Here is a 27,305-nt window from a genome sequence, read left to right on the forward strand (position 1 = left end):
GATCTATATATCGATCTATCTATCTATCTATCTATCTATCTATCTATCTATCTATCTATCTATCTATCTATCTATCTATCTATCTACCTATCTATCTATCGATCTATCTATCGATCTATCTATCTTGATAGATAGATAGATCGATAGATAGATCGATAGATAGATAGATAGATAGATAGATAGATAGATAGATAGATAGATAGATAGATAGATAGATAGATAGATAGATAGATCTATATATATTTATATGCCAAATAAACCCAAAATCCCAAGCTTATGATATTTGCCTGAAGTTTCACTTTATAAACATAACAAAAAATGTTCATAAACATCACAGGATCAAGAATTGATCGCTATCTTTCAGTTTTTGAGATCAAAGTGATCTTTGTTATTCTTGGTCAAGTAAAAAGATAAGAAATAATGTGTTATTCTAATCTGTTCTGCTCTCAGATGATCACAAACCTAAAGCAATGTTAATCTGCGAGCCTCGGCAGATGTTTGTGCGTGTGACATTTCCAACAAAAATCCAAAATTTAAGATATGCCGACACGGTGAAATTTGTTTGATATATAACAACAATTAGATTTTGTTTTACGAAGGCGGTGAAGGCCCAATAAAGAAAACATTTCCCTAGGCCTCCTTATGCCTTTGAGCAGAACTGAAATGATGGAACAACACCTAATGTATCTAGGCATCTGAAATTGGTGCAAGGAGGTGGAGTGGTTTAGTAAGATGATTGAATAAGCAGAGGTTATACGATTAACCGAAGATGTAAAAGTTAAGCAAAAAAATGGCCAACAAGGAGCGCATTGCATTAATGAACGCGCAGAATTATGCATGGAATATTGGCGGTGTGAGTGATTTAGTAATAGTCTGAGCTTAACAATGTTTTTTTTACAGCTGGACATGCCAGGATTTAATTAGATTTTTAATATGTCCGATAATATGCCAGAATATAAGGCAATACAAGATATTAAACAACGGGAGGAATGGTGAATTAGGGGGTGGTCAAATGCTATATAGAAATCTGCTATAAAGATGGCGGGAAAATGATTAATTCAGTTTTAGCTGGATTTAATTTGAGATAATTGGAAGGCACCCAGGAAGAGATGGATTTAAGGCAATTTGCAATAAAATAAGGAGATATGATGCAAGTGGAAATATACATTAATGTATCATCAGCATATAGATGGTGATTTAAAACCGCAAGAGTTGATTAGTTTGCCTAAGGAGTATATGGAGAACAGGAGGGGGCCAAGGACAGAACCTTGATAGACTCGGAATGATAAATGCAAAGCAGAGGCACCGATGTTGATATGAGACAGTATAAAATAGAAGGTGAAAGCAAAGAAAGTCAGTCATTTTATCAGTGGTAATCTACGGTCATAGCAGCCATTGACAAACATATACAGCATGTGAAATTTAAAGTGTATGCATTGGCAAAATGAAATAAAAAATCATATTCAGTACATCTTTCCAAAACATGAACTTTTTTTTGCATCTTTGAAGTGCTGCAAGTATAGAAAATACCTGTTGATCCTGCCAGACATCCGCTGAGCTCCTAACTCCTTGTAGTGAGTTGACAATGATGAACTGAAACCTAAAACATTGTCATCTCTGTGAACCACAGAACACCTTTTGTTATGAAGAAGATGAGAGGGGGTTGTTTTGTATAATCCTAATTTCCTGTGCTAGGGAGACAATGCTGCTCCTCCACACATACAGTAGATTGAGGGAGCAATGCTATACTAGGACAGAAGTGTGCTACTTGCAAGATCACCAGGTGAAAATAAAGAAAAAAGCCTGAAAAATAACTCAAGCAACCACCACACCCAAGGACTGGTTGGTTCTTGGGTTTAGATACAATTAAATACGCTCCATGTGGTCTACCATGTGAGATCAAAGGCAATTCAAGGTTTGGTAGGGGGGTAAACTATTTTTTTTATTGAGCAATGATGGGAGTCAATGAAAAATTAGAGAAGAAATGTTGTTCTCCAAGGAACATAAACTTCCTCCACTATTTCACTGCATGCAAAAGTCTTAAACCAGCCCCCTGCAACACTCCTGGCTGTATGTTTTAGTCTCTATATATACATTGTTGAATTTAGGTAGGTTTAATGGGAGCTCTGATGGGATTAAAGTTAGGTATGCACGGGCGGTTAAATCTCTTTCCTACTGAGAGATTTAACAACTTATTGACAGTTATCTCATTAGCTGCTCTTGATTTCGGTGTACTGCAAATGAGGTGGCTGTCAACAAGTGACTAAAGCTGAACGCCAGACTAAATGCACAGTTGAAATACACATACATAACTGAACTGCCTTATTTACTAAGGACTTGTAATTCTGTCCAGCCACCTTTGTGATACACCTTTTGCAGACAGCATAGCCAGGAAGGTAACACCGCTTTCTTTGTTGGAGTTAAGGGGACCCTGTCATTAGTTGGAAGGGAGGCGAGCTTCTACAGGCATAAAGAAAGGCACCTAGTGGTACAAATACCTTCTAAACCCTTTTGACATGGCAAAATCTTAGGCCGTTCTGCACTTTTCCAGAAGCTTACCTATCCTTCCCTACCTCCTTCAAATTTCTATTGCTCATTTCATTAGGAACCTCAAGGCACATCTACTTCATATTTGCAACAGTCCTTATAGTGCCTCTTTGAATATTACAGTGGTAACATCCTTCACCTCCAGCCTGCTGAATGAACAACAACAGAGCAGAAACACACTTTGCAGCCAAATTGGAAAAACCCCTAGTTTATGTTTGTTACATGTTCCTATTCACATAGCATAAGCTAAAAAAAATTATATTAGAAAATGCATATTGCAGTTTAAATTGATTTTACATGGGTTAAAGTTTCTTGACTTCTTAAGGGTTAACATTTCTACTTAGCCTCTCCTTCTTTGTGGGAGAAATGTTAGGAGCGGCTGTGACAGGTTTGCATTGTATGTTAATGAAGCTAATGCAAAAAATGTATTAGCGTTAACGCACTAATTTCAGCCCTAAATCTTTCTATAAGGACAGATCACTGTGAGGGGGTTAGAAAAACTTCAATTCAGCCACGTTGCCTGCTGCAACAAAATATCTAAAAGGTAACTCATATTTTAAAAGCAATGAGGGAAATTTATCAGAACTGGAGCAGATAAAATCTGGAGCAGCTGTGCACGGAAAACAATCAGCTTCTCTCTTTCATGTTCAAATCTTAACTGAACAAACCGAGGAGAGAAGCTGAGCAGTTGCCCTGCGCAACTGCTCCAGATTTTGTCTGCTCCAGTTTTGATAAATTCCCCTCAATCTGTTTTCATGCTGAATTTAAAAAAAGTGATATTTGGAGAAGATCCGTGTTCACGTGGCGGTGTTTTAAAATTGTGGGCTGACCAGGTGGAGCAGGAACCTATGCTGTACACCAGGGCCCTCGAAGGCATGCAGATTCGATGGGAGGAGGTTTGAGCTGGTCTGAAAAACATAACTTTATGTTTGTATTAGGGTTCTAGTTATGCCTCTGACAACAAATACATTAAATTCAGGTTTTATTCAGTTTCTAACAGATTAGAAAGACCAGTTTTGTGTTTATATCAGAGGGTTGGCAGTTAGCCAAGATTCTGTTCTCATAAAAAAATACAGTGCACCATTTCTTCACAGTGCTTAGAAACACAGAGATGAATGTGAACTTGTGCTAAAGTGCCTTTACTGCTTGTTCAGATTATGTAAATATGTTAGTGTGCATGATCTGGGCATACAGTATGAACCCTTTAAATCTCTCAGTAGCAAATAGATATTCTCACCTATGCAGTCTTGGGGTAATATGGACACAGACCAGCAGTGCTCTCATTGAGTAGAATGAAACTAAGAGGTCTGCCCATCCACATCAAAATCAAGTGTTGCTAAGAACTGCTAAGATCCTTCTCACGAAGTCGGCCAATGTAAGTATGTTGAAGATATGCAGTGGAAGGCTCTTTCTTCCTAGAGAGAACTAGGAATAATGTTCAACTTTCGACATAGATCAACTGTAATACTCAGAGGGGCTCATTATCACTTTAACCCCTACACAACCTAACTGTTTGTTGAAAATTTATGTTTATCAGACTCGTTTATGGCCACCCCTAGGGCTTGTTAACACTTGAGCATTTCCTCCATTTTAATGCATGTCCTTACTGCAGGTAAGCAACAGGACATTAGAAAAACAAACTGAAGTCAATAGAGGTAGATCACATCTCTGGAGGAGAAACGGTGAAGAAAAAGGAAACACAACAATTCTAAAATGCTTTTTAGTGCAATCTAAACCCAATTACTAGAATCTCTTTTCAGATGTTGTTTTTACTTGTTTTACATCTACAGCTTTTATTAAAATAATACCGAATAATTGTGCCATGAAGGTCCTTGTCTAGGCACTTCCTTTTATGGGTTGATAACTGTCTCCTAGTTGAGCTCATGTATTGTCACCCTGTCAGATTGACCCCGGTGGAGACCACAAGTGGCCCTGCCAACACACAACACATTGAGCAGGCATGGCCACCATTGTCGCTATGAGGAACCTAGTGAGGAGCAATGATGTTCAGCCAATGCTAGAGCGAGCACATGAAGACAGAAAGTGGCTAAAGGCGATCAGATACTGAGATGCAAAAAAAGGCTATTAAAAAAGCCGTGGTAGATGTTTCTGATACACAGTGCTTTAGCTAACTAAATGTCTACTTCAATGATTTGCTATAATGTGTTTCAAACTATGTTTAGACGCAACTAAAAATCATATTGGAGAAGCATTCAGTTTCAAGTGCAGATTTATGAACAGGCCTTCTCTCACTCATGCAGCAAAGTATATTTGTCCAGCAGTGATCACAGTCTTAGCACACTTCTGTCTTTATTGACCAGAAGCATTTTTGGTGTAGTCCACATCCTTGACTACATGAATAAAGGCAGATCATGAAATTCCTATTTATAAATGATTAGATAATTTAAGCCACATCTAAAAGCAGTTACTGCAGTTAAGCCAAATAATTGAGGATAAAGTCCAATTCAAGAGCCAACCAAAACCAGCACATTCACCTAGTTCTCTGGTCTTTGCATTGACTAGCTACCCAAATGACATAAAAGAGGAAGAATTATTCAATGTTCTGTCTCAGTTTCCTCTGGTATTAATTGCCTCATAAGATCAAACTGATATTAGAGAATAGTAATTTCCCACTAATTATATGGAATACTGAGTTGGTGAAATTTCAGGAAGTTTTTTTTTGTATTAGTTAAAAAAGTAGTTGTAAAAGTTTAATGGTCAGACGTGTTATAATGATGTGTTATAACCATACGTGTTAAAACTTTTGCGTTGGCTTATGTGTTATAAATCATCCTTTTTGCACCTATCTAGGTAAGTGTCATGCTTATTGCTAATAGCCAATGTGGATGCTTGGTGGGCTGTGTTATATATATTATATGAAAGGTCATCTGACTTATATATATTATATGAAAGGTCATCTGACTTATATATATTATATGAAAGGTCATCTGACTTATTATAATTGATAATGATGTAATGGTGAAGAGAAATTGTTCTGCTAATTACTGCTTTCCTAATTTAACATTAGGTGTCATAATGGGTGAACAGGACTTTTCAACGCTATTAGAACTAATCAGGAAAAATGTCTGCTATTATCACCTGAGTTTAAAAATACTTAGTTAAAGGTGACTAACCAGGCTTTTACTGAGCTTGCTTTAAAGATAAATCAACAGAATATAACTGTATCTACTGCATTAAAGCCATGCAGATCATCCTATTGCATATAGTTGTGCAGACAAGTTCTGCAAAAAGTAAAGCCTAAACTCAGGGTGATAAAGCAAAGGTATAGTGGTTTTGTACATATTTTATTTACCTATTATGGTCAGGACTAATAAAATAGAATAACAAAATATATATTTTGGCTTTGCATATTAGTAATATGTGATTTATACCTAAACAGCAAATTGAACCGTAGCCTGCTGTCCACATAACCAGATAATTCAACTATGCTAAAAGAAAACCATTGTCTGCAAAATTTGATTAATACTTTGGGAAATCTTTTGTCATGTGAAAAAACACAAACAAGGGGCGCCTTTCCTGGTGCAGACAAATTTATTAAGAACAAAATCAAAAGTAAATGTGAAACATACTCACAAAGGTCGGTCTGATAACAATATAAAGAGTAAGTGCATGGACCCAAGAGAAAGTCTATGATAGCTGCACAGCCGTGTCTGTGTGTCAGCAAAGAAGACTGTGTGATGACGCGTTTCCGGGGCATCTGATGAAGGGGGCGTGACCCCGGAAACGCGAGAGGGAACGCTGACATGTGCGATCAGAGCCGCCTCCTCTGAGTGCCCGCTTCGTGGAGCTGAAGCTGAAGCGTTCGGGAGGAGAGAGAGGGATCGCTCAGTGGTGTGAATGTGACTAGAGCAGTCTTAAAGAGCCCCCCCTCCCAGTCCACATCTTTTGGACATTATTAATCTGAGTTGCCCCACTCAGTATGCCCGTCGCTTGCGGCCCACTCATATTAATAACATGCTGTATTAGTCTGACCCAATTTCTCTGATACCTTTGCAAATGCCCCCCCACCGCCGCAAGCACTTCATCTCTCCCCTCTCGGCCGCTGCAGCAGCAGAGCGGCTCGAAGGAGAGAGAGGTAGCGATAACAGGTGTGATCAGAGCCGCCTCTCTGAGTGCCCGCCTCGGTGGCGGTGGGGGGCGTTTGCAATGGTATCAGAGAGCCTTGAGGGGCAATTGCCACCCTGCCTCAGGGCCCAGTCCGCCACATTGCTGACCTCTGCACTGCGCATCACACTGCTGACCTCTGCACTGCGAGTCACATTGCTGACCAGTGTACTGTGCGTCACATTGCTGACCTCTGCACTGCGCGTCACATTGCTGACCGGTGTACTGTGCGTCACACAGCTGGCCTCTGTATTCTGCATTGCACTGACTTCTGTACTGTGCATTGGTACTGATCTTTGTACTCTGCGTCACACCGCTGACCTGGCGGAGTTTTGGCCAGGGCAGGGTAGCGGTTAGGTGGGGCAACTGGTGGCAAGTAACTTTTAAGGCCTGGCTAGTAGCTTAGGACTTGAAATTTTGAGCCCTGCTATAAAGAATGGAGGGATATTGTTTATGGGATGACACAAAGTTAGAAGACTACAGAGTATTTTTTGAATACAGACATATAGAGGCAGATCACACTGGAAATATACTGAAGAAGAAAAAAAAGAAAACAAGTCTAAAATAATTTTCAGTGCACAGGGCTGCAATGTGTGCAAGCACCACAGAAAATCACATGAAGAATATGTTCAGTGTTAAGCGCAAAAGATGAAAACAGGCCTGTCCTCAGCGCTTGATTTATGTATAGCCAACATAGGCCATAGCCTAGGGCAGCAAGGCTGCCAAGGGACGTCATGCGGCCACCCACACATCATGTTGCTAACTTAGCCTGTGAACTTCGAACCAAATAGATAGCAGAATAGGACAACAGTTTGTTCTGGTTCTTAAAGTGTATGTCTTGGAAAGAAACATATGCAATACATGTCTGCAATACATACACAATTCTCTATGTTCTATGAGTCAACAACACTGTAAGTGCAGTAATATTCCACTTTACCTTCAAAAGTCTGCCTAGATACAATAATATCATCCCTCCTTCTTATTGTACAGAAATTTACAGCATTTAAAAATTTAGTAAAATATCGCCCAATTATATCTCAGAATTGTTTGTATATAATAAAACCTCTGATGACCACTCCAACCAGGCGGCTGTGATGTATGTGAGTCTGGGGAAGCCGGGGAGTCCCCACGTGTCTCCGCCATGCGGCCTGCAGAGCCGGCCGCTCGCGTGGTTACCGGAGCCGCAAAGAAGCTGTTAATCGCGGCTCTCGGGTTCCGCGAGCGGTCCGGTTTGGAGCCCTGGGATTTCTTACCCCGTTTGGATCCCATTGTGAGCGGTGGGACGGCCGGTGGTGGCACTTTTCAGTACGATGCCCAGTTCACTGCAGCGGAGCTAAGGACAAACACATCCAGCCGCGGCCATTGGCAAGCTCCGCCCCCGGCGGTTATTTTCTTAATGCGTTTCCGGGTCAGTTTTATTAGGAGAACAGATGTAATTGTGTGCTATGAATGCTGCATTGCCAAGACAAAAGAAGGCTAAGGCAGGGGCCACAGGGGGAGACACAGGGAGGACTGGGCCACACCAAGTGAATATCTATCTGCAGTATTCAAGTTGTATCACTAGGTTTTTCCAATATACCAATATATGCAAATTATAACAATCCCAACTTTTACACAGAGTTTCACAGCTGCTGTCTAGGGATTGCTGGAGAGCTGTAATATAAGAGAAAGAGAGAGAGAGAGCAATAAAGAGCTTACAACATTCTCCAAGCTCAGGTTTTATTAGATGAGATAGCAAAAGGAACAGTAAGGATGACTTTAAATATAGGGATTTGTAAAGTATTCACTACATATTATATCACCCCCATTGCCCATAACCAAAGCACCATAGCTACCCTGTGTTTTAGCAGACCACAACGCATGAAAGTTAACCATCTGTGCTAAACATGTGCACGGCATAAAAATTTGTTTCGGAAGAAACGAATGAAAAGGGAAAAACCTTTTCATTCGTTTCGTTTGATGAAACAAATTATTATGCTGTTTGCGGAGGCAACAAACCTCTGCATCTGAAAGCGCACACAATCCAGGAGGCAGGGGGCATGATACCACATGATGCCAGCATAGGGCAACGCCATGCGCATGTATGGGCGCCGCCATCTTGGATGCAAAACAAATTAAACTATGCCTGAATATAATTGTTCATATATTTGGGCATATTAGTGCAATGCACATTAACATGTGGCATAACGCACGTTAATGTTCTTACAGTTAGGAATCACAGAAGTTACTCCTGGCCTTATTGTTTATGAAAACTAAAAACAAATGAAAAGCAGTTATTATTATGTCAGTCAGGTTTTGTTTTGTTCTAGAACTTATGCTGAAATCTTATTGATTGACGGGTAACAGCTCCATTTTGCTCCAGCTTTCATTATTCGGCCTAGCAGAATGCACATTCAATAGAGCGAATTTTCTTTTTTGCCGTAAAAAAACTTCAGGCATACAGAAAAGCTCAAAATATATTCCACTCCCAGTGCTGAGACCAGCAATGTTTTACTTATCAATTACAGCACTTAAATATAAGTGTTTCATGACAAAGGTTAATAACCCTTTTATAATAAGATATGGCTTTGTAGCATGGAGATAATTTTCCCCATATACAACTGATCCATTTACATTTTAAAAATCTGGGATGTTAGCTATGGCCAATCAATAAATACAGCTAAGAACAAGGAAAACAAATAGCTTTCATGCAACACTATCACAGGGAAAGGTTATTCTTAGAGGTGGAAATTTTACATAGCTCTGGAATTGTACAGTAAGCTGACCACACATACCACTTACTAACTTTACATAGGATTGTATTCACATTATACACTTTTCAACCTTCTTGTTCAATTTTGAACCACTGAAAGCGACCCTGTCAGTATGGAGAGCAAATTCAACCTCACGTCCAGCCTGGAAAAGAAAAAGTAGCTACTTTCCCTTCTCGCAGACCATGTCTTAAGACTACTCATGTGCTGTGGTTCCTCCCACCACAACTATGTCACTACAGGATGTGGGAGCCAGCGGAAGGAACCACAGTACACATAGTGGATAAGCAGGTATTCACACCTTTCTGAGATAATAAAGGGGGGCACCTTCCAGGACAATTAATTTAAAGGAGAACTATGGGGTCAATGTTTTTCCCCATAGTTCTCCTTAGAGTAACGACAAACTAGCGTCCTCCCGTTCCCCTAAGCTCAGTATACCGCGAGCTACAGCTCGCGGTATACTGAGACGCCGCAGCCGGAGCGGATCCCGACATGGACGTCGAGATCCGCCCAGCTGCGTGAGTGACAGCTGGCTCTGCCTATCTAGAGGCAGAGCCAGCTGTAACTGCCCCTTCCCCCGTCCGTTCCGCCAGTCAGCGCTGGCAGATCGGAGCGGGGAGAGGGGAATCCAGCCCCTCCCCTGTCACGGCAGAGAGCTGTGACAGGATCGAGAGGTGAGCAAACCCAGTATGTGTTCTCTCGCCTCCCGATCTACTGAGCAGACCTGTGACAGTCTCATTGTCACAGGTCGGCTAGAACTATGAGGTGAGTGGAAATCACTCATCTCATAGTTCTCCTTTAAGCAATGGACACATCCCTGCAATGCGCCCAAGTATGTGGACCATTAAGAATGTATATGTCAAAAATGATTGGTTAAACCCAGAATGTTTTTTGGGGGTTTAGTTGATTTTGCTCCACATGCTGAAAGGGTCACTTTAACATAATCCTTCCATCTTAAGATTTGGGTATTGCTGTACTCCCTTCAGTTTACAAAAAGGCAATGATCAATTTCAATAATAACCCTAGCCCCCTCTGCAGCCCCCCCATATGACTTCAGAAGGATGCATTAAAATAATTGTTTGTAAGCACCATCCAATGTGAACAATTTCAGGGTATGTGTATTAAAATGAATACACTTGATACCATTATGAGAGCTTATTTTATGGTGGTCCGAATGGAAAAATTGGAAGAGCCCTACGATGATGGATTGAACTGTAAAAAAAGGAAACGTAAACCCCAGTGGAAATGCTGTGAGATCTTCTATTCATTTAGGGGTCATTACATTTTCTGGTGAGCGCTCCATCTACAAAGGTGACAAAAGATCACAGACGGTAATAAAGGGGAAAATTGGGTGATTTATTGTGTTTTAAATGACAAGGAATGAAGCAAAGGTATTTTTCATATGAAGAATATAATATATGTTGGAATTTTATTTGCAAATATTAGTACAAAGTTTAAATTTTTTTTGGCTGATATAATTTTTTTGTATACAGTACACGTGAATGAGCTTAGCTTAATAAAAAACAGTACCAGTAATAAGTGTTTAATATCGTTATATTGCATTAGTAATTCACAGTATATTATTATATTTTCATTTGATTTTGACTGGTATTTTTTTTTTGTATACAGTATATGTGAATGTGATTAGCGTAATAAAAAAAAATAGTGTTATAATTGTTAAAAAAAAACCTTCCTACCGGGTACAGATTGTAAATGGGTACATATATGGGAGCAGCCACATTTACATATGGACGTTTTGCTTCCTGCTCCGTAACACAGTATTTATGCTTCACCACTCCTCTCTCTTGATGCAAGTTTGTGGGTGAACTGTGTCCCGATGAGAAACAATAGACTCTCTATTAAATTATATCTAATTTATCAATTGTTTTTCAGTGCACCAGTTCTTAGATGTGGTGGCTGCATTTTGGGGTTTTTTTTCAGGCTAAGAACATTTTCTTCAAGTATAAAAAATGACCAGCTACAGCTACAGAACACTCCCTCCATATATTGTGGAGATGAGCACAGGAAGGTATTTGCAGTCCAAATCTGAAAAGTTGCCTAGGTGTTTCTCCCTAGATACAGTGCAGTAAGTGAGAGTTGTCGTTTTATGACAGGATAAGTGTAACTGTTAGAAATACTTGACAATACAGGCAAAAAAGGTCTGGAAATGGAAAATGAATGCAGATACCACATTTTAGGAATAGTAGGAAGCAATTATATTACATTTTTGCGCTTGGGTTTAGATATACTTTAAGTCAGGACTGGACAAATCCCAATCCTGTAGCAATGCTCCTTAAAAAAAGTACAGCTGGCGCTCAACTTTTGTGGTTTTCCTTGTTGTTGTTGTCAATAGAGCTGGCCCCTAAAAACTCCTGGATTGGACAGACTGGCTCCTGAACACCATGTTAATTTGTCCACCCCACCTTATGTTAATTGAAGTTATCGCAACAATTTGTAATTGATGTTTTTAATCACACTCCCTTTATTACTGGATATTGAGTTCTTATAGTTATATTAAGCACCAGAGATTGTTGATCCAGGGAATATCCGCTTGCCTTGTGGGATCAAGAAAGATTTTTTTTTTCCCTTTTTGGAGCAAATTGAACTATGGTTAATACTGTAAGATTTTTTTGCCTTCCTCTAGATCAGTGGTTCTCCACCTGTGTAACCCCAGGACCCACATTTCTTCTTGGTCATTAAGTCGTGACCCAAGTCACACTTCAATGGAATGCAAGGCATTGTGGTACCATAAGCAATGCACATATGGATGGAGCTCCCTTTTGCGGCCGGGAAGCGTATTTTTATTGGCTACTTGGCATGAGAACTGACAGTGCTGCGTTGGGGGAGACAGAGCAGCCTCTCACCTTGGGTAATGGAAGGCATGTGATGACCCACTGAACACCGGGTCGCAACCCACTTTTGTGTCATGACCCACCAGTTGAGAACCATGGCTCTAGATCAACCGTGGGTAACTGTGGGCATAGCGTTCTGTTTTAGGTTTTCTGTTTTGTCTTAGGTTATTCTTCTTTCTGCTTTTTTTTCTTCCTCTTATCTCTATAGCTTGAACTCGATGGACTTGTGTCTTTTTTCAACCTGACTAACTATGTAAAATGACTGAATAGAAATGTGTACTGACTAAAAAATGCCTCGTACGTCCCTTTATCTGGGTTTACTTTCAGTGAGCACAGATTTAATCTTGAAGGAAAGAACGTCTGAAGCCAGTAATGCATCACTGGAGTTAAGCAATGCCTCTCCTATATTTGATGTTAATAGCTACTCGCTCTAAAGACAATATCCTGTTTTTCTAGAGCTCATCTTCATGTAAGCGCAGGATATCATAAAACAATAAGCTGTAGAAATTATTAATTACAACCAATTAATCTACTTTCCTTGCAACACCTGAAAAGCTCATTTGCACTCCAGTATCTGACACCTTGTAAAAATATATCTCTGTTCAAACCCCCCTCCCTCCACTACATCCTGGTCAGTGATAATCTAGAATACACATCAACTGCATCATAGAAGCATAATTTCTTTTAATTCAAGCTCATTGTGGAGGAATTGCGGACATAAAAAACATTTTACTTTTCTAAATTCCTCCACATATAACTGCCAGAGGCACGGTGGATTCCATAAACAGTGCTGGGCTGTTGTCTGTCTACATCACGGTTACCGTATGTTTTATATTGAATTGAGAACCAGATAGCCTTTATTAGAGTTCTCCTTTAGGTTTGTCTAGTGCATTATTATGTTAGTAAATTGCAAGAGAAAGAACGCAGCCCTGTCTGATTACACCTGTCAGCAAGTATAACATTGCGCATGAATGATACAAGGAGTAAAACAGGTGAATAGATGCAGAATGCTGCTATTACTTTAGGTCCAGTTTTCTGCACAATTTACACAGCTAATCTCTAGGCAATCTGATTTACAATACCTCTGGGGACCTGAATACAATGTCCTATGTCTAAATTCCCAGCTTGATGTGTTCCAGGTCAGTAAACAGGAATGAGTACAGGCGAGGACTCATACAGAACTCCAGCAGTCAATGTAAAGCCAGTTGACTTGTTTTTAACAATAGTAAGAAAAAGATTGCTAATATTTATCGATTGTATATATGTGCAGGTGGGGCACGTTTAGATGAATGTATTAATTGCAGTAAAAGTAAATCTATGATGAAAGAAATACAGCTGGCATTGTTTTGCTCCTGAAAATTCTAGTTGCCTCGTTGTTAGGCTGACACACTGACTTCAATTCTTTCTTGGTTTCTGATCCAGAACAAGTACGTAGATCATAAAAATCAGAGGGGAGTTAGAAGTCATTATCTGCATATTTGTTTGAAGTCAAGAACTCAAAATATTGCAAGAGGGTCAGCATGGTGGCCAAGCACTAACATTTTCAGGAAGGAGATGCATTTAGTTTGGTATCATATTCATGTTCTGAGGTGCTGAATCAAAGTTGAGCTGATCATCCCTTAATCTCCATCAGACCAAACACCTAACATTACCATTATAATAGGTAAGAAACATGAAGAAACATATGATTAGAATACACCTTAAATATAGCACTTAAATGCTGTAAAGTATTTTCCACCACAATAGAACCAAGTGCAGTGTTTACTTCTGTAGTTGCCTCCTTTCCTAAATTATTTTAAGTGGTAAATTAGAGAACAGTAACCCACACCAACCAATCAGCAGTTGTCTTTCATTGACCTGATAGCCCTGAACTAAAGAGAGGTAAAATGCCGTTGGCTAATACAGGTTACATCAATGGGAGTAATTTAATAAGGGAAAATAGGCTGTTCACTTTGCAAATGCATTTTCTCTTAGCTTAGTGAATGAGGTAAAGCTCTGCTGACTTCTATCATCCAATCATATACAAGGAAAAATACTGTTTTTCTATTTTAAATCCCTGTACAAGATTGGGTATTCTTTGCAAAGTACATTTTTACCACTAAGCTAAGGGGACATTCCCTTGCAAAGTAATCAGCCAATTTGCTTATAGACAATCAACACCAATACATCTCTCTCCAGTAACCTAAAACAAAATGAGGGCTTAAGGTATAACTGTGACTAGATTATGGTATTTTAATATTCTCATATTGACAAGCAATAACTGAGCTTTAATACATGCCCTCACTGACCTCTGTAGCTGCAGATGCGGTTGAACAAAATGTAAATGTATGTTAGTGTCCATGTCCTGGCCACAGTCTACTTTAAAAAAAAAAATTCTGAAACTGTAACAATTAAAATCTAGTGTTTTTTATACATTTTTATATAGTTGCATAAAATATTTATTTACAAATAAACATTTACTTCAGTTGTACAGCCTGCTGGGCTTTCTGTTATTAAAAACCAGCTCTATCTGCATGCTTTCTGGTAGTCTGTGTATAACTGTAGCTGTAACCTAGTCAGATACTCTGGTAGGAGAGGTGGGGATTGTGTCATTCAGCAGGATGCATAGATTAATCTTTCCTGCTATTCAATTCTATTTCACAGCAAGTGGTAAATATAAAAATAATATATACTATATATAGCAATATATAATTTCTCATATTTACCTGACTACAATAATATGTTAATAATATTTTTGTTACATAATGTAATAAATAAATATAACATATAAACCAAGGCTCGGCAAATTAATGTGGCATTCAGGAGCCAGTGTGTCTAATCCAGGAGTCAGCAAGATTTTTTGAGGATCCAGCTCCATTGACAACAACTATAGAGAATATCAAAGGCGAGGCACCAGATTAAATTTTTAGGAAGAATTGGTGACCTGGCTCCCAGGATTTGTCCAGCCCTGATATAAACTAAGCTTTCCTTCTAATAAACCTACCACATATATCTTGATGGTAGAATGATGCATCCCAAACATGAACATAAGATCTAGTTCAACATTTACACTTTAAAGATACAAAAAAGTGAAGTCAGTGGAAATTATTGCCCATTTCCCAGATAATTATATTAAAAACCTCAATTAATTACTTCTGTTCTTTGTGTGCTCTGACAGTCCTTCCTACACGCCTTTCTTTGTATGTAGTTATTTCCATACCGTGGTAAGCACACAGCAGACCAATTACAGAACACCAAGCTGGGATAATGCCAGCCTCTCTCACACGACCCCAGTCAAGATATTCATTTTGTAGACAGAGATTAACATTTATAAGAAGCTTTTTATAAATAGAAGAAATTATATATTCCTCCTGTGCCTTAATTATTCATTAAAAGGGTAAAATGGCTCGTGTCACTGATATCACAAATACTGACAGCTTCAAGAAAACATTATACCAGTTAGATTGTAAGTGTAGATTACAATTCAGATTGTTAGACCTGTAATTGTGACATAGCGAGTTAATGACATTGACAGGCTAACAGACTGAATATAGAGGATTTGCATAATGGGCGTCACCAGATCCTAGCTCCTGGGGCCTAGTAACTCAATTTCCTAACTCAGATCTTGGTTTTGAAATAATATTTTGTTTCAAAGCAAACTTGTGTGTATGAGATGATAAAATTTTAACAGGGCTAGGGAATTGACAGGAGAAGTCATTAGCACATACCATTTCCCTCCACTCCAGTCAAATTTGAACATTAAGCCTTCAAATGCATACAAGTAGCACCAGGGTCGGATTTACTCTCTCTTCTGCCCAAAGGCCAGGTTTCTCAATGCGCCCGCCAACCCACCAAACCCCCCTATGGAGAATGGCAGACCTGCAGGCAGAAATCACTTGTACAAAACAAGCAGCGGCCCCCCTGCTGTACATTTAGCTCTGCTTGCCCAAAGCAGTGCCAAATGTAGAAAACAACTACCCGCCCAGTGCCCGGAACTGAATGTCCCAGGCATCGGGAGATAGGAACTCCGCACCCCGGCTGTCCCTGTACTCCCTGCTGCCCCAAGGCCGGGCCTTGGTTGGCCTTGTGGGAAATCCGGCCCTGAGTAACACCCACCGCCTGCTCAGTACCTTAGGCATTGCCGTAGTGCACTGGTCCACCCCAATTCCTTCTGTCACGGAGGCTCCTTGCTATCTTTCACATACAGAAAGCCTAATTTTAAAGTGCCTCTGTCACAAACATTAAAGCAGAACTCCAGCCAAAAATAACAAGAGACAAATGTGTAGACCATTTAAAGATAAAATAAGAAAACCAGTTCTTGCTGCAATATTAATTTCCAATCCAGAGATTTTGCTCGCAGTACTTTTTTCTGCCAATAGATGTCCTCGGTCTAATGACCATCATCATTAAAAGAGAACTATGGGTTAACCTTTTAATCCTATAGTTCTCTTTAGGGTCACGGGAGGGCATATACTAATATCCTCCCGCGACACAAAGCACAGTATATAGCGGGATATAGCTCACTATATACTGAGAGCGCCGCAGCTGGGATGCAATCCACACAGGCTGGCTGATTGACAAAGAGCTCTGCCTATCCAGAGGCAGAGCCAGCTGTGCCCACCCCCTCCCCCATCCATTCCTCCAGTCAGCGCTGGAGGACCTGAAAGGGGAGGGGGGAATCCCTGCGGGAGCGGTGACTGACGATCAATGCTCTCTGCAGGGAGATGATCGGGAAGTGAGCGAGCAACTGTATGTGTTCGCTCACTTCCCGATCAATAGAGCCAACCTGTGAAAGTTTCATTGTCACACGTCGGCTCTAACTATGAGGATGAATGTAAATCACTCACCTCATAGTTCTCCTTTAACCCACTTCCTATCCTAGGATGTCTTAGGTCTGCCCCTGCCTTTGACTGGACAGTTAAAGAAGAAGCAGCACAGCTATGAGCTCATCTCTCTTTCTCTTCTTATCAGCATGCTTCTTGTCAGCACATGAACTTATTGACTCCTTGTACTGCTTCTGCCTCATACTCCAGCCTTGTTGTACAGGGAATGCAAGAGGTTGATAGCACGTCAGGTATGTACACTGGCTGCATTTAAAAAATTAATGTAATGATGTTTTAATGAATACAGCTCTTCATTAATTTGTGTTTACATAATGAATATTTAAATATTAAGTGTTACCTACATTGATCTGCTGTGTCTCCCGCTGTTCTCTCTGGTTTCTCCCATCAACATTGCTGTACCTGATATTTAAATATGGTTTGGCGTGAGGAAACACTGAGTGCTGCAGGGAAACACAGAACATCGACACTCCCAAAAGGGAAAGTTACCGAAGGAACTTCAGGCAGCAATTCCTCTTCTGCAGCGATGGAAGAACTAAGTATTGTGTCTCCTCTTTTCAAGTACAGATGCTATTGAACATTTGCAGGGTTATTCACAAAAGGGTGAAGAGTTTGGAGAAGGCAGGAGAAGTGAACAATCTAGGACAACATAGCTGAACTGGAAAATTAGCTGAATTGGAGAATGTTTCCAAATCAGCTATTTTCTCCTGCCTTCTCCAAGCCCTTCACCCTTTTGTGATAGATTGACTTTAAAAATGTGTATGTGTCAAACAGCTAACTATTACATTCAGACCTGCCTTGGGGATTAAAATTCAACTGGTGTGAGAGAAAACAGAGTTTCATACCAAACAGAATGCAGACTACCAGTAACCCTGTTTGTTGCCAAGACAGATATTAATCTCTTAGCTGCTATGGCAAGACTATTATTGTTATTATTATTATTATTATTATTATTATTATTATTATTATAAAGGATTTATATAGTGCCAACAGTTTGTGCAGGGCTTTACAACATATGGGAAGACAATACAAGTACAACACAATGCCATACAAAAGGTCCCTGCTCATGAGAACTTACAATCTACAAGACTAAAGTTGGCTATGCGGGGTGGACAAATAGAAATCTAACAGATTCCTCCATCCATGCTAAAGGGTGAGAATGGATGAATCTGCCGCTGATGCTATTGTATTCTGAAGGTCAGCATACATGAACAGTACATCTGACTGGTTGCAGTCACTGGTTGCCCAAAAGGGTGGGAGGGTCCCTAAGGGGCCACATACTGCTCAAAATTCAGTCAGGTCCGCAGTGCAAGGCCAACATAAAATGGATAATACTACCTTTCCTCCCCAGCACCTGAGAAGTATATGGTGAGCGGTTGGAGTAAATATGAATACAACCTTTCATCCCCAGCACCTGAGAAGTATTTGGTGAGCGGTTGGAGTAAATATGAGTCACCCCCATTTGTCACACATGCTTGGTTCAGTCATAATGCCCTGCCATCATGCTGAGTCAAACAGCAGTGGTGAAAATGTATACATAATTTTAGACACCAATACCACTTTGCCCTTCAAATATTGCATCATTGTTGGAGGAGTTTCCGCTAAAGCTTTCAAGCAACACCTCACATTGTTTTAAAAACACTCAGGCCTCAGCTTTCCCTGTAGCTGGGAGCAAATCCTCTATAGAAATGTTAAAAAAGAAGGAAGTGACTATTATTCCATGAACAGTATTTAGCATCAACTGCATACATTGGTACTCATGTCAGCTTGACGCAAAGTTATCACACTACCAACAAAGGAACACAAAAAATAATAATGTTGAAATAAGCAGTGTTTATTAATGAAACCTTACGAACAACAACAAGTAATGAACGTGTATTAATGTCACAGAACTAAATAGACAGGAAAGTGATAAAGGACAGGACGCCATGCCTGATGAAGACAGCTGAATATTCTCAGAGGCTTACATGACAAAATAGATTTGTGTATCTATGAACGGTATCTCCTATATTTTCCTGCTATGATCTATGGCTAACAAGGTACAATAAACTCTTTTCTAGATCATCAACGCTTGCAATAACAGGTTTTGTACAACTGTAGGCAAAGCAGACTTATTATTAAATTGCCGTGAATGGAAATTGACTTTGCAAAATGAATTACCAGCAAGGATAAAGAGCTGACTGTGGGTATTTTATACCTGTGACAAGGACATGTAAGTCACTATCCACATATGTGACTATTTCATCCACATGTGTGTCTCTTATGTATCTACTGCCTTCAGCAGGTTTGTTTTCTACCTCTGACTGGAACCCATTTAAAAAGAAACAATAATATAAAAAACTGAACGCCTCACCAATTACAATTACACATAAAAACAAGAAATCGCATTGCATGTTTTGCTTTCTTTACATAGATGATAGGTTTTTTATTTTTTTTATCCCAATGTACTGCCCAAACATTTCTCAAAGTACAACTACACCCAAAATATTTTTTTGTATGTTTTTGTTAGAGTAGGGAAGGGTTAGAAACTCTGTTATGTTTAAATGCTGTCTTTGTCCCAGTTGGGGAGATTTGCTTTCACTTGCTGTTGTTTTTTTCAGGGCAGAATATGAGGATAACCTCTCCAAAGGTGACACCGACATCAATGAAAGCTGTTAAGGTTTAAAGCCTGACAGAATTTTTTTGCTGTGTGTGTCCCTGTTGAGGAGATTTATGCCCACCGCTTGGCCATCTTCAGCCTCTACCAAGTCTCCTTACTTCCCAAAAAAGAGTCAAACCATACTTGACTGGAATTTAATGGCCATATCAGCCTTTTAATACAAAATTCAAACACATCCTAAATAATATTTCTGTAATGGGAAAGGACTTAGGCTGAATATCCTTAACAACAGAACAAAATCAGTGAATCTGCAAACAGCGTCCATACAAGAGGCCCCTGTTAACACCACATTGCCTCAGGTACCATTTTGCAAACTAACCACATCTTCATCAAATAGCAGGTCAATGCCAGTTAAGGAGGAAACATCCAAGATTGGTCCACAACCATTTCTTATCACCATCGAATTGGCCATCTTCAAAGATACCCAACACATTACTAGCTGCCATGACTTCAAAATAGGTAATTCTACTTTCAGTAATATAGGGCAGTGGAGTGGAAAATTGACATCTGAAAATCTCAAGCTCCTCCCTTCAGACCATCACTGGAGCCGCTCCTCTATGCCACCACACTAGATTCCCCCAATTAGGTAAGTGCAATCTAACGAACCTTGCTTTTCCACTTTACCTTTCTTGTTTATTTTTTTTTCCCCAGGCCTATCTGTTGTATCACTGGGACAAGAAGTGGTGGGAAGTCTCCTTGGTGAGGCAACAGACTACAAAAAAAATAATTAGAAAATTAGAAAAAAGAAGGTTTTGGTTGATGTTCTACTTTCAAAGATCAGTTCATTCACAATATTTCTGTTACAGGTACAACCTGGCTCTGTTTCAGAACACTTTGGGGCTGCTGGCAGTTCACAATCACCCTTGGATGTTCTCACTTTTCCTTTTGTATTCACCATAATATAAGGCAAGTAGGATCCCCTTGTAATGAGAACTTGAAACTCAACCATGGAGATCTCACTGGTGGAGTCTCTGAGAACTATAAGGAGACATTAGATAGTTTAAACCCTTAAGTATCTACTAAAAACTCAAATATGAGTTTGGGATGAAATAACCCTTTAAAGCTGAATTTCTGCTAAAACATTATTTATTAGATTTGGGTAGAGTAGGAAAGGATTGGAGTCTCTGTCAGATCATGAATGCTGTCTTTGTCCCAGTAGAAAAGATTGCCTATTCTGGCACCCTTAATCTAGACAGGTACAAAAGTAAAAAAAAAAATGCTCCTAAAAAAGAAACAGACAGCAATAAAGTCCTAACAGAAGTTAATAACCCTTCCCCACCATATGTGTGTGTGTGTCTGTGTGTATATGGGGGTGTCCCCTTACTTCCTATTCTGTCTGACACCCATGAAATAGACTGAAAATGAGGCGAAATCTCCCAAACATGGACACAGACAGAAATAAATAGTTCATATTGCACAGCTATTCTTGCCCATAGGGACAAACCTACAAATTGCATGGACAAATAGTTATTTTTCAAAGATGTTTTGTATGATTGATATAATTTTAGCCAACATGTTTCATTCTTTCAGCATTTCTTCTTCATCAGAAACCTGTCCCCCTCCACAGATGCATACATACTGTGATTTGATGCCATCCCACGCTGCCCATAGAAGTCTATGGGGCTCATCTCACGGCCATTAGATGGAGGTAGACAATTCCCAGAGAAGTCTATGGGACTTTACAAGGCAGGCATGGCCAAGAGAGAGAGGACTTGCAGCGTTGGATTTCAACAATCTCCGGAGGCCATGGGTGTAGGTTTGAGGTAAGTATACATCTGCAGAAGGATAGGGTGAGATAGGTCATGGGAGGGGGGCACAATAGAGAGTCACTTTAAGTAGTATATTATTTAATATCCACTATACAAAATTCCCTTATTAGGCCATGACGTCTTGTGCATATGAGTTGCCTATATTTATGATATAGGAAGTTTTGTGCTTTGCACCTCAATTGTTTGCTCTTCCAAACAATTAAAAGGTAACCGAAGTTCTAACCCTTCCCCGTTCTATCCAAAGCTAAGAAAGGAAATTCTTTGGTTCAAATTGGGCTGTAAAATATTTTCCGTCACAACATAAATTGCTACTCACTTAAGGGGCCATTTATAAAGGGGTGAATCTGACAATCACCGAACATTAACTGCAATTGAAACATCCTGATGCATGCGTTTTAAATGACAATGATAGAATCTCCATTAGTGAATGTTTGGTGAAAGTCACATTCACTGCTTTATTAATATGCCCTTAGCATAAAAACGGTTTATGTTACTTAAAATACGCAGCGGTACATGTTTATCAATAACGCATTGGATGGACTTGGTTGGTGCGAAAATGGCTCCCACTTTTGCCACCACATTTTTTGCTGCTGATGCTCAGTGGTAGATAAATACTGAGTTATGCAGTGTAAACAGCTGCAGATGTGTTGCAGCGGCATAAGAGGCAAGAGGCTACATTGCATACCTCCCATAAGGACGTTAAGGCCCGTTCACACATATAGCAGTGACTTGCATTTTAGTGCACGGGATCAGGACACAGCTAGGACACATATGAAACCATTGTTTTCTACGTGCCCTGCTCACACCACAGCGCCGGTGTGATGGGTGGTGCATAATACTGCGGAGAAAAGCAAACAAGTCGTCTTTGTCACAGTGCACTGAATGCCATCGCAGGTCACCGCATGGCAGCACACCATGCTGCTGTGCAGGGATCTGAATGGAGTGTACACCTTGTACATGACTAATAAAGTTTACAAAAATGTAAACAGTGATAGCTTTGGCAGTTTGTAATACAATGCACACTTTCATTCAGAACTACACATACTTATATAGACATAACAAATATTTGGGCCCGAAGTCTAAAGTCACTCAGAACTACGCATACTTATATAGACATTATATTAAATATGTGGGCCCTAAGCCTAAAGTCATTCACAACTACACATACTTATATAGACATAACAAATATGTGGGCCCTGAGTCTAAAGTCATTCAGAACTACACAGACTTATATAGACATTATAACAAATATGTGGGCCCTAAGTCTAAAGTCATTTAGAACTGCACATACTTATATAGACATTATAACAAATATGTGGGCGCTAAGTATAAAGTCATTCAGAACTACACAGACTTATATAGACAGTATAACAAATATGTGGGCCCTAAATTTAAAGTCATTCAGAATTGCACATACTTATATAGACATTATAATAAATATGTGGGCCCTAAGTCTAAAATAATTCAAAACCACACATACTTATATAGACAGTATAACTAATATGTCTTACACACACACACACGTCAGCTCAGCATATGCACTGACATTAATTAGCAAAACAGGCATTTACGCAATGCGAGAAATGCACCCACACAGACTCTCACACACGGGCACCTCGCATTTTGCTGTTGATTCGCTTATGCTGGCTGGAAGCACCGTGTGACAGCAGCGTCGTGGGCTGGTTGTTGGGGTCGGCTGAGCTATTAGATATCATGCTCTCCTTGTACTTGTTCATCAGAGACATCTTAGCATTCTCACCTCCGGAAGATGCAGAATTCAGAGCGAAAACTAGAACAACAAGATGTGAAGAGAAGAAAAGAAAATGAGTTGTGTGATTGGCACACCGAAAACTGTTGCAGTCATTCAAGGACATTAAAAGTGACAAACAATACAGTTACGCTACAATAGTCCACACAAGTAAATTCAATTTTATTTCGAGAAACCGTCAAGCTAACAGGTAGTAATTGCATCAGCCTAACAGGAACCCCTAATTGTGCATTCAAAGCTAATGCTAGCTAAAAAGGTGTGGAGAGTATGTTCGGATGTTAGAAGATATTTTGTTAAGAGAATCACACATTTGGAGGCGTTTGTTTTGTTAGGAACGTAAATGGGGCTAAATGTGACCATATTATGGATAATGACACAATGAAATATGGGATACGTTTATAGCTGAATTTCAGGCAAATGCAAAAGACACAAATGAATGCAGCTCTGCACTCATAAATACATATGAGTGTAATACTATGCCTGAATTTGACCTGGTACCAGCATATCATGAGATCAGATGAGGAGAACCGTTTGGAAGGACTCGATCAGTTGTGCTTCATTGCCAAAAATGGGTATAATGTTAGAAGGAGAGACAGAGAGATTAGAGAGATTAGCTCATCAGGAGGATGCTGCTTCTCATTTCACTGTCCAGTCACATGCTAGGAAGGAACAAACCTGTAAGTGTTATTACACTGCAGCAGAGAAAGGTCAGGTCTGTGCTATGTGGCAGTCAGGGCTGTGCTATGTGGCAGTCAGGGCTGTGCTATGTGGCAGGGCTGTAAAAATCTCAGGACTGAATAGACAGAAAAATATTGATTATATTACATCTGTGTATATACTGTAGTTGTTTGCCTGGAGCTCAGCTTTAAAGCCAACCTTTAATCTGCTTATATTTTAGCTTCCCTTGTTATTCTTTGTCCTCCCCTCATATCCATACTGATGAAATTATAAAAAAAAAATCTAAAATACCTTATTTTAGATCAATGACATCATGGGGGTGATTTACTAACCTAAACACACGCACGCACCAGGTGCGTGTGATTTTTACACAGCAAAGCGTATTTATCAACCATAAAGTCTCTATAAGCATGTTTCCACTAATGCCATATATGGAAAAATCATGCACATGATGCATATATAATGCTGCTTCACAGTTTAGACAAAAATGGTTAGCTCATACATTTACATTCCTGCATTCATCAACGCAAGCAACACAATGTAGAGCTAATTTACACAACATCACCTTGCAATTCAGGGCAGGGTTTGCACAACAGACCTGCGGGGTGTGTACACACTACAAAGGTGTTTAGATTCCACTCATAGATCATGCTGGGAGGGAACACACTACAGAGGTGTATACACGTTCGTGGTGTGTTTATAAGGTTAGTAAATCAACCCCCATGGCTTGGTCTTTGTGCTTCTCTATAAAATGAAGACAGATCATGGCTAGTGGGAGGGTCCTGCAGGGAGTTTTATATAGCTTCCTGAAAACAGGAAGCCATGGCAATACCTACATGTGATGCTTAGCCTCCATGATTGAGAGAACTGGAATCTAATGAATGAAAGGGCTGGACCAAAGACAGCGAGACTGTGGAGGAAAGAGCTAGATGCTAGAGCTTCTAATGCACACTGTGTGGAGCTCACATTGTGTAGTAAAATTATACTAAGAGTCTGTACAACTGTCCAAAATGGAAGGCAAGGCTGAAATTCAGCTATAAAGGACGCCTGTACTAAAACAACTATATAGGCTGCCATTGCTAATGACCCCCTGATTCGAGTCACTCACCTTGATTAAGCAGGTCGGTCAGGAAAGTTAGAAATCTCGATCTGAAATTGATTCCAGAGAGTAATTAATCTATTAGATCAGCGTGAAAGCCATGGAACTAACATTTTTCAAAAGAGATATCAGCAATGGCAGCCTCTGTAATAACTTAGTTTAGCTTTCCTTTAAAAGATAAATTCCCTCACACCAGATTTTCTTGGGGGAAAGGTGGGTTGTGCGTTTCTTCAGTATTTGTCAACTGACTGAACTGTCCCTGGGGGTGACATCTAACCACCTTCAAGCTCAAACCCCTGCCTCTCACTCTCTACTGAGACACAGTGTCACCCAGCCTGTGCTTGATTCCTCATATATTTGGCCATCATGGGTGAAAACAGGACAAAATCCACCAAAACTTAATAATTAATTCTGCATTTCCATATGCTGATATTTAATTAGGGGGAAAGCACGGCCACATGAGCCTTGGAGGATAGTTGGAAACTAACACTGCTGCCAATTCTCCACAGTTCTGTTTAATTCAGTCCCCTTCTTCTACACACATCATCATTTATGTTATAACAAAACGTAATGCCAGTGCTCCTTCTTCTCCCAGGTTCTACCTACACAAGAAGCTAAGGTACAACTAGCTCCCAGGTTGTTCTGTGTCTGTAGGGGTATAGTGAAGATGGGAGTATGTCCTCGTTCAGAGTGGTGGCAAAAACAGATGGTTGATCCGCGTTTTTACTGACCCCAACCGCCCACCTGAAAGCTAAAATAGTGGGCTGGTATACAAACCGTGGCTGTGATGCTTTGGGTTGCAGTCGCAGGAAATTTCAAACAGCATGTCTCATTTGGCAGGCTTTGCCGCTTGCCAAGTGCAACAATTGCAATCAATGGAACCATGCCTCAACCATGTACCCACATGCTTGTGGCCAGGTCTCATTGATTGCAATTGTTGCATTGTATGTGTATTGCAATTGAAATCCCTATTGGGTTAAAAAAAGAGGAAATAAATGGCATTCATGAGGTGGTAGTATTGCCTCCTGAACCATGGCCAGTCGCTATTCTACCACCCTTTGAAAAGTGATCTACCACAAAATACTTTTCAGGGTGGTGGTGTACCGGCTGCTCACTGCAAACGGGGACACTCTAAACTGTCAAAGGGTATCTAAAGCCCAGATATTTTTGAGTATTGGATAGAGTAGGAAATGATTAGAATCTGTCAGTTATTATTGTGGTTTTTCACCCCTGGTGATTCTTAAATCGTCTTAAAGCAACTTTTGATGTGCTGGTGATTCCCATGATATTCAGATTCACTCGACAGCAGCATCTTCTGATCACTTCAGGAGTCACTTATATAGGAAAAAGCTATTTTGGAGTGCACCATATACTACCATTGCCTCAAACATTTGGCTAAACATACACTTCAATTTCCATTATAAGAATGATGTTAGGACGTTTTGACTATGCCCATCCTTCCCTCATCATGAGACCAGCACAATATCTTAATCTTTACAGTACCATCAAACTCTATCAATTGTTTCCTTTTTTTGCACTTGCAAAGTAAGGATTGTAATGAGCAGTCAAGAACTAAAAAAAAAGCAGTTGTATTCTTAGCTTGTTCCCAAAGATGCCAATTCAGACAGTTAACATAAAAGCAATGGGAGGTGGAAAAACTGTCAGAGGATTTGAGGCTGTACATCCCGTTTACAATCCCATAACATCTGCACTGCACCTCCGAGGGCTGCCCCATTTTTCTTAGCGTTTAGAAAACTGCCTAACACCATGCAAAATATCATAAAATTAGACTGTCTTGAAGCAATAAAGTGATATCATACTGGGAAAAAAAGGCAATTACTATGGAGATCCATAAATGATTAGTTTTTTTCTCACTTCCCACTTCTCTATATATGAGTCAATAAATGTGTAATCATATACTGTATATACATTTTAAAACATATTTTATCAGATATATAACATGCAGCTTCTTTTTTTAGTATACATGATATGCACATGAATGCTAAGTGCTCATAGGCATTAGATGAAGCATGTTCATGACACATCTATTGTATTCCTGACATACACACACGTTCATTATCAGAGTCTGGGAGTGCGGCACTTATCTCCACATTCACAAGCGGAAATGGAATTAGACAATACAAGTTAAACACAGGCTGACTTGACTTTGGCATGCTGAGATCATTTTTTTGTGATCAGCCTGATTCAATGTTCACAGTATATAATGATATAACATAT

General features: G+C 39.8%; 1 protein-coding gene across 1 annotated transcript in view; it reads right to left on the reverse strand.

The window, feature by feature from the left end:
- Positions 1-27,305, reverse strand: part of ASTN1 (astrotactin 1) — a 436,540-nt gene that overhangs the window by 112,683 nt on the left and 296,552 nt on the right. The window contains exon 5 of the mRNA XM_018575081.1: positions 23,138-23,281. Coding sequence (XP_018430583.1) covers positions 23,138-23,281 — 144 coding nt within the window. The remainder of the gene's footprint in view (positions 1-23,137; positions 23,282-27,305) is intronic.

This window comes from Nanorana parkeri, unplaced genomic scaffold (genome assembly GCF_000935625.1).
Source record: "Nanorana parkeri isolate BGI_ZX_2015 unplaced genomic scaffold, ASM93562v1 scaffold52, whole genome shotgun sequence".
NCBI classification, from domain to species: domain Eukaryota; kingdom Metazoa; phylum Chordata; class Amphibia; order Anura; family Dicroglossidae; genus Nanorana; species Nanorana parkeri.